The sequence below is a fragment of the Mesoplodon bidens genome, assembly GCF_964165515.1.
Source record: "Mesoplodon bidens genome assembly, chromosome: 3".
Classification (NCBI taxonomy): domain Eukaryota; kingdom Metazoa; phylum Chordata; class Mammalia; order Artiodactyla; family Ziphiidae; genus Mesoplodon; species Mesoplodon bidens.
Window position 1 is genome coordinate 110944226 of NC_138178.1, and position 13720 is coordinate 110957945.

General features: G+C 38.3%; 1 protein-coding gene across 1 annotated transcript in view; it reads left to right on the plus strand.

The window, feature by feature from the left end:
* Window positions 1–13720, plus strand: part of SCFD1 (sec1 family domain containing 1) — a 143715-nt gene that overhangs the window by 15609 nt on the left and 114386 nt on the right. Inside the window, exon 4 of the mRNA XM_081227676.1 lies at window positions 996–1086. Coding sequence (XP_081083802.1) covers window positions 996–1086 — 91 coding nt within the window. The remainder of the gene's footprint in view (window positions 1–995; window positions 1087–13720) is intronic.

Here is a 13720-nt window from a genome sequence, read left to right on the forward strand (position 1 = left end):
GAAGGATGTATGTAGATTGTATATAGAATATTGCATATAGAAGGATGACTAGAATATTGTAGAAATAGAACATTTCTCATATTTCCTGATATAAGCATGGTGAAATCTTACAATGGAGCATAAAGATATTTTCTCAGTTGATATTGGGATATTTGAATGAATATACTTTCTGAGCTGTAAAAGAGAAAACTATCAAGTGGTACAATCTATAAGATGCTTAGCTTATCTCTTATGCATTCTCTTATGAAGCAACAGGTAGAACAATATAGATTGTCTTAAAGTTTTTTTTTTTTTTTTTTTTTTTGCGGTATGTGGGCCTCTCATTGTTGTGGCCTCTCCCGTTGTGAAGCACAGGCTCCGGACGCGCAGGCTCAGCAGCCATGGCTCACGGGCCCAGCCGCTCCGCGGCATGTGGGATCTTCCCAGACCAGGGCACAAACCCATGTCCCCTGCATCGGCAGGCGGACTCTCAACCACTGCGCCACCAGGAAAGCCTGTCTTAAAGTTTTAAGGAAGCATTCATATACCTTTCATTTAAAAAATATATTTTATTTTATTTATGGTTAAATATTTTCATTGCTTCTAAAGATAGTTCCAGCTTTCTGTTTTCCCTCTCAGAGAACTGTACTTTCCTCCCACTTACCTCCCCCCACCATATTTCTCTGAAAAATGGGAATAAAATTGATTTTGAATGTGCTTTAGTTCTCATTGAAGGAGAATATTGGTGGAAGAGACTGACCATAAGAGGTACGAGAAATAAGGTGATTGGAGTAGAAGAAATGAAGACTGAGATTAGGATCTTACTAATAAATAATATTAACATTGATATAAGGAGAAAGCTGGGTTAAATAATTAATTGCATCAAGAGCTTTTAGAGTACTGGTCACTGTCCTTGAAATGGTGAACTTGTTTGAAAAATACTGTAAAATCTTTAGCTATCTTTTTAGATAAGTGACTAAGAAAAAAGTGAGTTTTATATTCTTTATGTGTCCTAGGCTTTTGCACTCTGATCGAGATCCTATTCCAGATGTTCCTGCAGTGTACTTCGTAATGCCAACTGAAGAAAATATTGACAGAATGTGTCAGGTAATGAGTTCTTATTTTCCTTATTCTTGAAGGTGGAAACAGATTTTTTTTCAAAAAAAAAAATTCTTAGATGTCCAGTGTGAAAAATCAGAAATTTCCTTAACCCAATTTCCCACTTCGATTTTTGAGACTATCTTTGAATTTTAAATAGACTGAAAAATTTTAAATTTTTTGGCTGAGGAAGCATTACTTTGATTAAGACTGAGTCTGGCTTTAAAAAACAGAAAACTTAACTATAGAGAGCTTTTAAAAATAAGGTTTTATTTTTCTAAGATAATAGAAAGTCTGAATAGGAAGTCCAGCTTGGTATAGCAGCTCTTTAAAGTAATCAAAGATCCAGGCCCCTTCTGTCTTTTTGAGCTGTCATCTTTAGTTTGTTGTTTTTCACTGTCTTGCTCCTTGCTTCACGGATGCAAGATGGCAGCTGCAACTTTAGACATCACAATATATGTTCAAGACAAGAAGAAGGGAGAAATTAACTATGCCAGCCCTGACTATTCATTTTGGTCAGGAAAGCTAAGCTTTCCCAGAAGCTCCCAGAAGACTTTCATTTATGTCTCACTGGATAGAATTAGCATCAAGGGAGGCCACAAAAGTTAATATTTAGATGAGTGTATTGTCACTCCCAAATAAAATCTGTATTCTTTTAGCAAGGAAGAAGGGGAAAATAGATACTGGATAGGTAGCTAATGGTGTCTGCTGTTAAGTCACAAGCATCTTTACTTGTTATTGACCGTTGAATCAAATTACTGTGTTTGTTAGTGAAGGTCACATATTTAGTGTCCTATAGAGCTAATAATGCCCAGCTTTCTCTTTTACCCTGCATAAACCCAACTATGCCATTTTTAAAAGAAGTACAATTTACCAACCCCTTCTTCTTTCCTTGTTTTAAAACATCTTTATTGACATATAATTTACATACCATACAATTTACCCAAAGTGTACAAAGTACGCAATTCATTGGTTTTTAGTATATTCGCACAGCTGTGCAACCATCACCATAATGAATTAAAGAACATTTTCATCACCTTAACTATTACATCCCCAACCCCTGAACCACCATCCCTAAGGTACTATTTGCTTCTGTATATTTGCCTGTTCAGCATATTACATACAAATGGAATCATATACATGGTCTGTTGTATCTGGCTTCTTTTTCTTAGCATAATGTTTTCAAAATTCATCCATACTGTAGATGTTATCAGTACTTCTTTCCTTTTTATTGCTGAATAATATTCCATTGTATGGATCTACCAAATTTTGTTTATCCATTTATCATTTGGGTTGTTTCCACCTTTTGGCTGTTGTAAGTAATGCTACTATAAACATTTGTGTACAAGTTTCTGTGTAGGCATATGTTTTCATTTCTCCTGTGTCCATGAACACCTAGGAATGGAATTGCTACGTCAAATGATAACACCATGGTTAACCTTTTGAGGAATTGGCAGACTATTTTCCGAGGTGGTTGCATCATTTTGTATTTCCTCCAGCAGTGTTTGAGTGTTCCAGTTCATCCAGATCCTTGCCAATACTTCTTATTATCTGACTTTTTTTTTTTTTTTTTTCCGGTATGCGGGCTTCTCACTGCTGTGGCCTCTCCCGTTGCGGAGCACAGGCTCCGGACGCGCAGGCTCAGTGGCCATGGCTCACAGGCCTAGCCGCTCCGCGGCATGTGGGATTTTCCCAGACCGGGGCACGAACCCGTGTCCCCTGCATCGGCAGGCGGACTCTCAACCACTGCGCCACCAGGGAAGCCCTATCTGACATTTTGATTGTAGTCATCCTACTGGGTGTAAAATGGTATCTGGCTGTGGTTTTGATTTGCATTTCCCTGATGACTAATGATATTAAGCATCTTTTCATGTGTTTATTGGCAGTTTGTATCTTTGGAGAAATGTCAATTCAGATCCCTTGTCCAGTTTTAAATTGGGTTGTCTTTTTATTGTTGTTAGAATACTTTATATATTTTGAATACTGGACCTTTATCAAGTATATTCTTTGCAGATGTTTTCTCCCATCCTGTGGGTTATCTTTTCACTTTCTTAATAGTATCCTGTGGAGCACAAAAATTTTTAATTTTGGTTTTAAACTTAATTTCATTTTTTCTTTAGCTGCCTGTGCTTTTGGTGTCATATTTAAGAAACCATTGCCAGCTCATAATTGCTACTGAACTTGTGGTATTGGAAATACAAATAAATGTGTATTTCTTAGAAAAAGAAAAAGAAACCATTGCTAAATCTCTGTTTTGTTTGAAGATTTTTATAGTTTTGGAGCTTGTATTTAGGTATTTGATACTTTTTGAGTTAATTTTTATATGTGCTATAAGGTAGGTATCCAACTTCATTCTTTTGCACGTGGCTATCCAGTTCTCCCAGCATCCTTCTTTTTTTCATGTTGGGGGTAGGAGTTTATTAATTTATTTATTTATTTTTGCTGTGTTGGGTCTTCGTTTCTGTGTGAGGGCTTTCTCTAGTTATGGCAACTGGGGGCCACTCTTCATTGCGGTGCATGGGCCTCTCACTATAGTAGCCTCTCTTGTTGCAGAGCACAGGCTCCAGATGTGCAGGCTCAGTGGTTGTGGCTCATGGGCCCAGTTGCTCCGCGGCATGTGGGATCCTCCCAGACCAGGGCTCGAACCCGTGTCCCCTGCATTAGCAGGCAGAGTCTCAACCACTGTGCCACCAGGGAAGCCCCTCCCAGCATCCTTTTTTTTTTTTTTTTTTTTTTCTTTTTGCGGTATGCGGGCCTCTCACTGTTGTGGCCTCTCCCGTTGCGGAGCACAGGCTCCGGACGCGCAGGCCCAGAGGCCATGGCTCACGGGCCCAGCTGCTCCGCGGCATATGGGATCCTCCCAGACCGGGGCACGAACCCGTATCCCCTGCATCGGCAGGTGGACTCTCAACCACTGCGCCACCAGGGAGGCCCCCAGCATCCTTTTTTGAAGAGACTGTTCTTTCCCCAATGAACAGTCTTGGCAGCCTTGTCAGAAATTAATTAGTAATAGATAAATTGGTTTATTTCTGGACTGTCAGTTCTTTTCCATTGATTTCTGTGTCTGTCCTTATGCCAGTACCACCCTGTCTTGCTTTGTGGCAAGTTTTTTATTTTTTTGTTTTTGTTTTTTTTTAGTGTGAGAGAAAACAGATGCAAATAGAAAATCAGAGGTTAAGAAATAACCCTATACTCTTAAACTTGAATTGGAAATATCAGTATGAACTCATGATATATTATCTCCTTAAAAAAAAAAAAAAGGATTTCCTTACTCTGCCCACTGAAAAAGCGTAGAAATAGCGACCAACCCGTTAGCAGTGTACATGCTAGCACATAGACTGCTGTTGACCTGAGACAAAAACACTGCCAAATATTTCTCCAGCAAAGATGGGTTTATTCACTATTAGCAGAGAATTGCAATTTGGGGTCTGCAACCATGCCAAACCACATGCAAGTCCCGGCATGGCAAAGGAAGGAGAACACTTAAATAGAGAGGAAAAGGACTTGTCAAAGCACCTGGCCAGTAAGATGGGTACCTCAGAGTTCTAGAGGAGTTCCCCAGGTAAGGATAACCTTTTCTAAAAAGACTTTAGCCACAAAAGAGGTAGTCTGTCTTCAAGGAAAGTCATCAATCCAGTGTGAAAATATACAGACCATAACTAAAACAAAGAGCTCATGGCTTTGCATTGGCTGAGTCCTTGCCAGCAAAGGAGTCTTTCTTCTTCCTGTTAGGTTCTATCATCACAGGTTGTGAGAGCTCCCCCTTCTGGTCTCCCAACTCTATTTAATTGAGATTTTTGTTTATTAGCATATTACATTTTCCTTTTTTTAAATTTAATTTAATTAATTTACTTTTTATATAGCAGGTTCTTATTAGTTATGTATTTTATACATATTAGTGTATATATGTCAATCCCAATCTCCCAATTCATCCCACCAGCACCAGCCCCCATCCCACCCCAACTTGCCCCGCTTGGTGTCCAAACGTTTTCTACATCTGTGTCTCTTATTTCTGCCTTGCAAACTGAATCATCTGTACCATTTTTCTAGATTCCACATATATGTGTTAATGTACAATATTTATTTTTCTCTTTCTGGCTTACTTCACTCTATATGATGGTCTATAGGTCCATCCAAGTCTCTACAAATGACCCAATTTGTTCCTTTTCATGGCTGAGTAATATTTCATTGTATATATGTACCACATCTGCTTTATCCATTTGTCTGTCAGTGGGCATTTAGGTTGCTTCCAGGACATGGGTATTGTAAATAGTGCTGCAGTGAACATTAGGGTGCATGTGTCTTTTTGAATTATGGTTTTCTCTGGGTATATGCCCAGTAGTGGGATCACTGGGTCACATGGTAATTCTGTTTTTAGTTTTTTAAGGCTGTTCTCTATAGGGACTGTATCAGTTTATATTACCGCCAACGGCGCAACAGGGTTCCCTTTTCTCCACACCCTCTCCAGCATTTGTTGTTTGTAGATTTTCTGATGATGCCCATTCTAACCGGTGTGAGGTGATACCTCATTGTAGTTTTGATTTGCACTTCTCTAATAATTAGTGATGTTGCACAGCTTTTCGTGTGCCTGTGGCCATCTGTATGTCTTCTTTGGAGAATTGTCTGTTTAGGTCTTCTGCCCATTTTTTGACTGGGTTGTTTGTTTTTTTCATATTGAGCTGCATGAGCTGTTTATATATTGTGGAGATAATCCTTTGTCCATTGATTCGTTTGCAAATATTTTCTCCCATTCTGAGGGCTGTCTTTTTGTCTTATTTATAGTTTTCTTTGCTGTGCAAAAGCTTTGAAGTTTCATTAGGTCCCATTTCTTTATTTTTGTTTTTATTTCTATTACTCTAGGAGGTGGGTCAAAAAAGATCTTGCTCTGCTTTATGTCAGAGAGTGTTCTTCGTATGTTTTCCTTTGAGAGTTTTAGAGTGTCCAGTCTTAATTTAGGTCTTTAATCCATTTTGAGTTTCTTTTTGTGTATCGTATTAGGGAGTGTTCTAATTTCATTGTTTTACATGTAGCTGTCCAGTTTTCCCAGCACCACTTATTGAAGAGACTGTCTTTTCTCCACTGTATATTCTTGCCTCTTTTATCACAGCTTAATTGACCATAGGTGCGTGGATTGATCTCTGGGCTTTCTATCCTGTTCCATTGATCTATATTTCTGTTTTTGTGCCAGTACCATACTCTCTTGATGACTGTAGCTATGTGGTATAGTCTGAAGTCAGGGAGCCTGATTCCTCCAGCTATGTTTTTTTCCCTCACGATTGCGTTGGCTATTCAGTGTCTTTTGTGTCTCCATACAAATTTTAACATTTTTTGTTCTAGTTCTGTAAAGCATGCCATTGGTAATTTGATAGGGATTGCACTGAATCTGTAGACTGCTTTGGGTAGTATAGTTATTTTCACAATGTTGATTCTTCCAATCCAAGAACATGGTATATCTGTCCATCTGTTTGTGTCATCTTTGATTTCTCTCATCAGTGTCTTATAGTTTTCTGAGTACAGGTCTTTTAGGTAGGTTTATTCCTAGGTATTTTATTCTTCTTGTTGCAGTGATGAATGGGATTGTTTCCTTAATTTCTCTTTCTGATCTTTCATTGTTAGTGTATAGGAATGCAAGAGATTTCTGTGCATTAATTCTGTATCCTGCAACTTTACCAAATTCATTGATTAGCTCTAGTAGTTTTCTGGTGGCATCTTTAGGATTATCTATGTGTAGTGTCATGTCATCTGCAAACAGTGACAGTTTTACTTCCTCTTTTCCAATTTGTATTCCTTTTATTTCTTTTTCTTCTCTGATTGCCATGGCTAGGACTTCCAAAACTATGTTGAATAATGGTGGCAAGAGTGGACATCCTTGTCTATTTCCTGATCTTAGAGGAAATGCTTTCAGTTTTTCACCATTGAGAATGATGTTTGTTGTGGGTTTGTCGTATATGGCCTTTATTATGTTGAGGTAGTTTCCCTCTATGCTCACTTTCTGGAGAGTTTTTATCATAAATGGGTGTTGAATTTTGTCAAAAGCTTTTTCTGCATCTGTTGAGAGGATCACATGGTTTTTATTCTTCAGTTTGTTAATATGACGTATCACATTGATTGATTTGTGTATGTTAAATCCTTGCATCCCTGGGCTAAATCCTACTTGATCATGGTGTATGATCCTTTTAATGTGTTGTTGGATTCTGTTTGCTAGTATTTTGTTGAGGATTTTTGTGTCTATATTCATCAGTGTTATTGGTCGGTAATTTCCTTTTTTAGTGGTATCTTTGTCTGGTTTTGATATCAGGGTAATGATGGCCTTGTAGAATGAGTTTGAGAGTGTTCCTTCGTCTGCAATTTTTTGGAAGAGTGAGAAGATAGGTGTTAGCACTTCTCTAAATGTTTGATAGAATTCACTTGTGAAGCCATCTGGTCCTGGACTTTAGTTTGTTGGAAGATTTTTAATCACAGTTTCAATTTCATTACTTGTGATTGGACTGTTCATGTTTTCTGTTTCTTCCTGGTTCACTCTTGCAAGGTTATACCTTTCTAAGACTTTGGCCATTTCTTCCAGGTTGTCCATTTTGTTGGCATAGAGTTCCTTGTAGTAGTCTCTTATGATGCTTTGTATTTCTGCGATGTCCGTTGTAACTTCTCCCTTTTCATTTCTAATTTTATTGCTTTGAGGCCTCTCCCTCTTTTTCTTGATGAGTCTGGCTAAAGATTATCAATTTGTTTATCTTCTCAAAGAACCGGCTTTTAGTTTTATTGATCTTTGCTATTGTTTTCTTTGTTTCTATTCCATTTATTTCTGCTTTAATCTTTATGATTTCTTTCCTTCTACAAACTTTGGGTTTTGTTTGTTCTTCCTTCTCTAGTTCATTTAGGTGTAAGGTTGGATTGTTTATTTGAGATTTTTCTTGTTTCTTGAGGTAGGATTGTATTGCTGTAAACTTCCCTCTTAGAACTGCTCTTGCTACATCCCATAGGTTTTGGATAGTCATGTTTTCATTGTCATTTGTCTCTAGGTTAATTTGATTTCCTCAGTGATCTCTTGGTTTTTTAGTAATGTACTGTTTAGCCTCATGTGTTTCTGATTTTATGTGGTTTTTTCCCCTGTAATTTATTTCTAACCTCATAGCATTGTGGTCAAAAAAGATGCTTGATATGATTTCAATATTCTTAAATTTACTGAAGCTTGATTTGTGACCCAAGATGTGATCTATCCTGGAGAATGTTCCGTGTGCATTTGAGAAGAAAGTGTAATCTGCTGTTTTCGGATGGAATGTCCTACAAATATCAATTAAGTCTATGTGGACTATTGTGTTACTTAAAGCTTGTGTTTCCTTATTAATTTTCTGTCTGGGTGATCTGTCCATTGGTGTAAGTGAGGTGTTAAAGTCCCCCAGTATTATTGTGTTACTGTTGATTTCCTCTTGTATAGCTGTTAGCATTTGCCTTATGTATTGCGGTGCTCCTATGTTGGGTGCATATGTATTTACAATTGTTATATCTTCTTCTTGGATTGATCCCTTGATCATTATGTAGTATCCTTCCTTATCTCTTGTAAAATTCCTTATTTTAAAGTCTATTTTATCTGATAAGAGTATTGCTACTCCAGCTTTCTTTTGATTTCCATTTGCATGGAATATCTTTTTCAATCCCCTCACTTTCAGTCTATATGTGTCGATAGGTCTGACGTGGGTCTCTTGTACATAGCATATATATGGGTCTTGTTTTGGATTCCATTCAGTGAGCCTGTGCCATTTGGTTGGAGCATTTAATCTATTCACATTTAACGTAATTATTGCTACGTATGTTCCTATTACCATTTTCTTAATTGTTTTGGGTTTGTTTTTGTAGGTCCTTTTCTTCTCTTGTGTTTCCCACTCAGAGAAGTTCCTTTAGCATTTGTTGTGGAGCTGGTTTTGTGGTGCTGAATTCTCTTAGGTTTTGCTTATCTGTAAAGCTTTTGATTTCTCCTTCGAATCTGAATGTGACCCTTGCCAGGTAGAGTAATCTTGGTTGTAGATTCTTCCCTTTCATCACTTTAAATATATCGTGCCACTCCCTTCTGGCTTGTAGAGTTTGTGCTGAGAAATCAGCTGTTAACCTATGGGAGTTCCCTTGTATGTTACTTGTCATTTTTTCCTTGTTGCTTTCAATAATTTTTCTTTGTCTTTCATTTTTGTCAATTTCATTAATACGCGTCTCGGCATGTTTCTCCTTGGGTTTAACCTGCCTGGGACTCTCTGCGCTTCCTGGACTTGGGTGGCTATTTCCTTTCCCATATTAGGGAAGTTTTCGACTATAATCTCTTCAAATATTTTCTCAGGTCCTTTCTCTCTTTTCCTACTGGGACCCCTATAATGCAAATGTTGTTGCGTTTAATATTGTTCCAGAGGTCTCTTAGGCTGTCTTCATTTCTTTTCATTCTTTTTTCTTAATTGTATTCCTTGGCAGTGAATTCCATCATTCTGTCCTCCAGGTCACTTATCCGTTCTTCTGCCTCAGTTATTCTGCTATTGATTCCTTCTAATGTAGTTTTCATTTCAGTTATTGTATTGTTCATCTCTGTTTGTTTGTTCTTTAATTCTTCTAGGTCTTTGTTAAACATTTCTTGCATCTTCTTGATCTTTGCCTCCATTTTTCCGAGGTCCTCGATCATCTTCGCTATCATTATTCTGAATTCTTTTTCTGGAAGGTTTCCTATCTCCACTTCATTTAGTTGTTTTTCTGGGGTTTTATCTTGTTCCTTCATCTGGTATATAGTGCTCTGCCTTTTCATCTTATCTATCTTTCTGTGAAAGTGGTTTTTGTTCCACAGGCTGCAGGATTGTAGTTCTTCTTGCTTCTGCTGTCTGCCCTCTGGTGGATGTCGCCATCTAAGAGGCTTGTGCGAGTTTCCTGATGGGAAGGACTGGTGGTGGGTAGAGCTGACTTTTGTTCTGGTGGGCAGAGCTCAGTAAAACTTTAATCTGCTTGACTGCAGATGTGTGGGGCTGGGTTCCCTCCCTGTTGGTTTTTTGGCCTGAGGAAACCCAACACTGGAGCCTACCTGGGCTCTTTGGTGGGGCTAATGGCAGACTCTGGGAGGGCTCATGCCAAGGAGTACTTCCCAGAACTTCTGCCAGTGTCCTTGTCCCCATGGTGAGCCACAGCCACCGCCCGCCTCTGCAGGAGACCCTCCAACACTAGCAGGTAGGTCTGGTTCAGTCTCCTCTGTGGTCACTGCTCCTTCCCCTGGGTCCCAGTGCGCACACTACTTTGTGTGTGCCCTCCAAGGGTGGAGTCTCTGTTTCCCCCAGTCCTGTTGAAGACCTGCAGTCAAATCCCACTAGCCTTCAAAGTCTGATTCTCTAGGAATTCCTCCTCCCGTTGCCAGACCCCCAGGTTGGGAACCTGACGTGGGGCTCAGAACCTTCACTCCAGTGGGTGGACTTCTGTGGTATAAGTGTTCTCCAGTCTGTGAGTCATCCACCCAGCAGGTATTGGATTTGATTTTACTGTGATTGTGCCCCTCCTACCATTCCATTGTGGCTTCTCCTTTGTCTTTGGATGTGGGGTATCTTTTTTGGTGAGTTCCAGTGTCTTCCTGTTGATGATTGTCAGCCATCTTAACAATATTAAATTTTCTGATCTGTGAGCATGGGATATCTTTCCATTTATTTCAGTCTTTTAATAATATTTTGTACTGTGCAGAATGTAAGTTTTACACTTCTTTTGCTAAATTTATTCCCTTATATCTTTTTAATGCTATTGTGAATGGAATCATTTTCTTAATTTCATTTTTAGGGTTACTCACTGCAAGTGTATAGATACCCAGTTGACTTTTTTGTATTGATCTTACATCCTGCAGCATTGCTCAACTTCTTTTGAAATGTCTCCCGCATTCATTGATCACTTCCTTACTTTTTTCCATAATAAGATATTCCAGTCTCATCTTGTACTTTCTCTGTAAGAGCCCAAGATTCAGCCATTTGTCTAAGGAGCCCTGGTTGCTTTTTGTGGAGAATGGTGTTTAGAAATCAATGTCTGAGCATTAGTTACTCATTGCTGCTAGGATGTGACAGTTCTTGGGTCCTCTGAATGGACAGAGGTAAGAAATACATGTATATCAATATTTATACCAATATTTAATGCTATAAATCTTCCTGCTTATCTCTCTATTTAGACAGAGATAGATAACCTCTGAAATTGTTTCAATTCAGAAATAAAGGATTCATTCTAGCTTTTCCTTCTCCCTTTACAAATTTATAATTTCTTTCGCTGACAGTGAGAAACATGGCTCCCAACATCCTCAACATAATTACTTATTTATCAATTCTCAATTCCTTAACCAATCTCCCAGTCTTTGTTGAACCACTGCTCTGCTCAGCCATCTTCCTCACACAGGCTCCAGACCCTCAGTTTTTCACATTTCAGCATCTCTGAAATCATATGTATCTTAAAATTGATGGTGTGTTATAGAATTTTATTGACAGCATTCATTCTTCCTTAGTGCTACATAAAATAGCAGTGCCTGTTATAATGGCATTATCTTAGATTTGAAGAAATATGCTTATTTAGGTATCTATTTGCCTAGAGTCTAAGAAGCTAAGTAAATTTGATTTAAGAATTAACATAAGTTTAAATGACACTGTTTTTGGGTGATCGAGAAGGAATAGTTCTAGAATTCATCATTAGAATTATAACATGTCTATGTACAGTGAAGGATATATTTGTTGTATCATCACAAGACTAGAAACAGTAGAAGGTAGTGTCTGCCCAATATAATAAGCATTTAAGCTATATAAGAGAGCCACTTCTGGAATTTTTTTTAAATATCTTTATTGGTGTATAATTGCTTTACAATGGTGTGTTAGTTTCTACTTTATAACAAAGTGAATCAGTTACACATATACATATGTTCCCATATCTCTTCCCTCTTGCGTCTCCCTCCTTCCCACCCTCCCTATCCCACCCCTCTAGGTGGTCACAAAGCACTGAGCTAATCTCCCTGTGCTATGCGGCTGCTTCCCACTAGCTATCTATTTTACCTTTGGTAGTGTATATATGTCCATGACACTCTCTCACTTTGTCACAGCTTACGCCTCCCCCTTCCCATATCCTCAAGACCATTCTGTAGTAGGTCTGTGTCGTTATTCCCATTTTATGCCTAGGTTCTTCATGACCTTTTTTTTTTTCCCTTAGATTCCATATATGTGTGTTAGCATACAGTATTTGTTTCTCTCTTTCTGCCTTACTTCACTCTGTATGACACACTCTAGGTCCATCCACCTCACTACAAATAACTCAATTTCGTTTCTTTTTATGGCTGAGTAATATTCCAACGTATATATGTGCCACATCTTCTTTATCCACTCCTCCGATGATGGACACTTAGGTTGCTTCCATGTCCTGGCTATTGTAAATAGAGCTTCAATGAACATTTTAGTACATGACTCATTTTGAATTATGGTTTTCTCAGGGTATATGCCCAGCAGTGGGATTGCTGGGTTGTATGGTAGTTCTATTTTTAGTTTTTTAAGGAACCTCCATACTGTTTTCCATAGTGGCTGTATCAATTTACATTCCCACCAGCAGTGCAAGAGTGTTCCCTTTTCTCCAAAACCTCTCCAGCATTTATTGTTTGTAGACTTTTTGATGATGACCATCCTGACCTGTGTGAGATGATATCTCATTGTAGTTTTGATCTGCATTTCTCTAATGATTAATGATGTTGAGCATTCTTTCATGTGTTTGTTGGCAGTCTGTATATCTTCTTTTGAGAAATGTCTATTTAGGTCTTCTGCCCATTTTTGGATTGGGTTGTTTTTTTGTTTGTTTGTTACTGAGCTGCCTGAGCTGCTTGTAAATTTTGGAGATTAATCCTTTGTCAGTTGCTTCATTTGCAAATATTTTCTCCCATTCTGAGGGTTGTCTTTTGGTCTTGTTTATGGTTTCCTTTGCTGTGCAAAATCTTTGAAGTTTCATTTGGTCCCATTTGTTTATTTTTGTTTTTATTTCCATTTCTCTAGGAGGTGGGTCCAAAAGGATCTTGCTGTGATTTATGTCATAGAGTGTTCTGCCTATGTTTTCCTCTAAGAGTTTGATAGTTTCTGGCCTTATATTTAGGTCTTTAATCCATTTTGAGCTTATTTTTGTGTATGGTGTTAGGGAGTGATCTAATCTCATACTTTTACATGTCCCTGTCCAGTTTTCCCAGCACCACTTATTGAAGAGGCTGTCCTTTCTCCACTGTACATTTCTGCCTCCTTTATCAAAGATAAGGTGACCATATGTGCATGGGTTTATCTCTGGGCTTTCTATCCTGTTCCATTGATCTACATTTCTGTTTTTGTTCCAGTACCATACTGTCTTGATTACTGTAGCTTTGTATTACAGTCTGAAGTCAGGGAGCCTCATACCTCCAGCTCCATTTTTCTTTCTCAAGATTGCTTTGGCTATTTGGGGTCTTTTGTGTTTCCATGCAAATTGTGAAATTTTTTGTTCTAGTTTTGTGAAAAATGCCAGTGGTAGTTTGATAGGGATTGCATTGAATGTAGATTGCTTTGGGTAGTAGAGTCATTTTCACAGTGTTGTTTCTTCCAATCCAAGAACATGATATATCTCTCCATCTATTTGTATCATCTTTAATTTCTTTCATCAG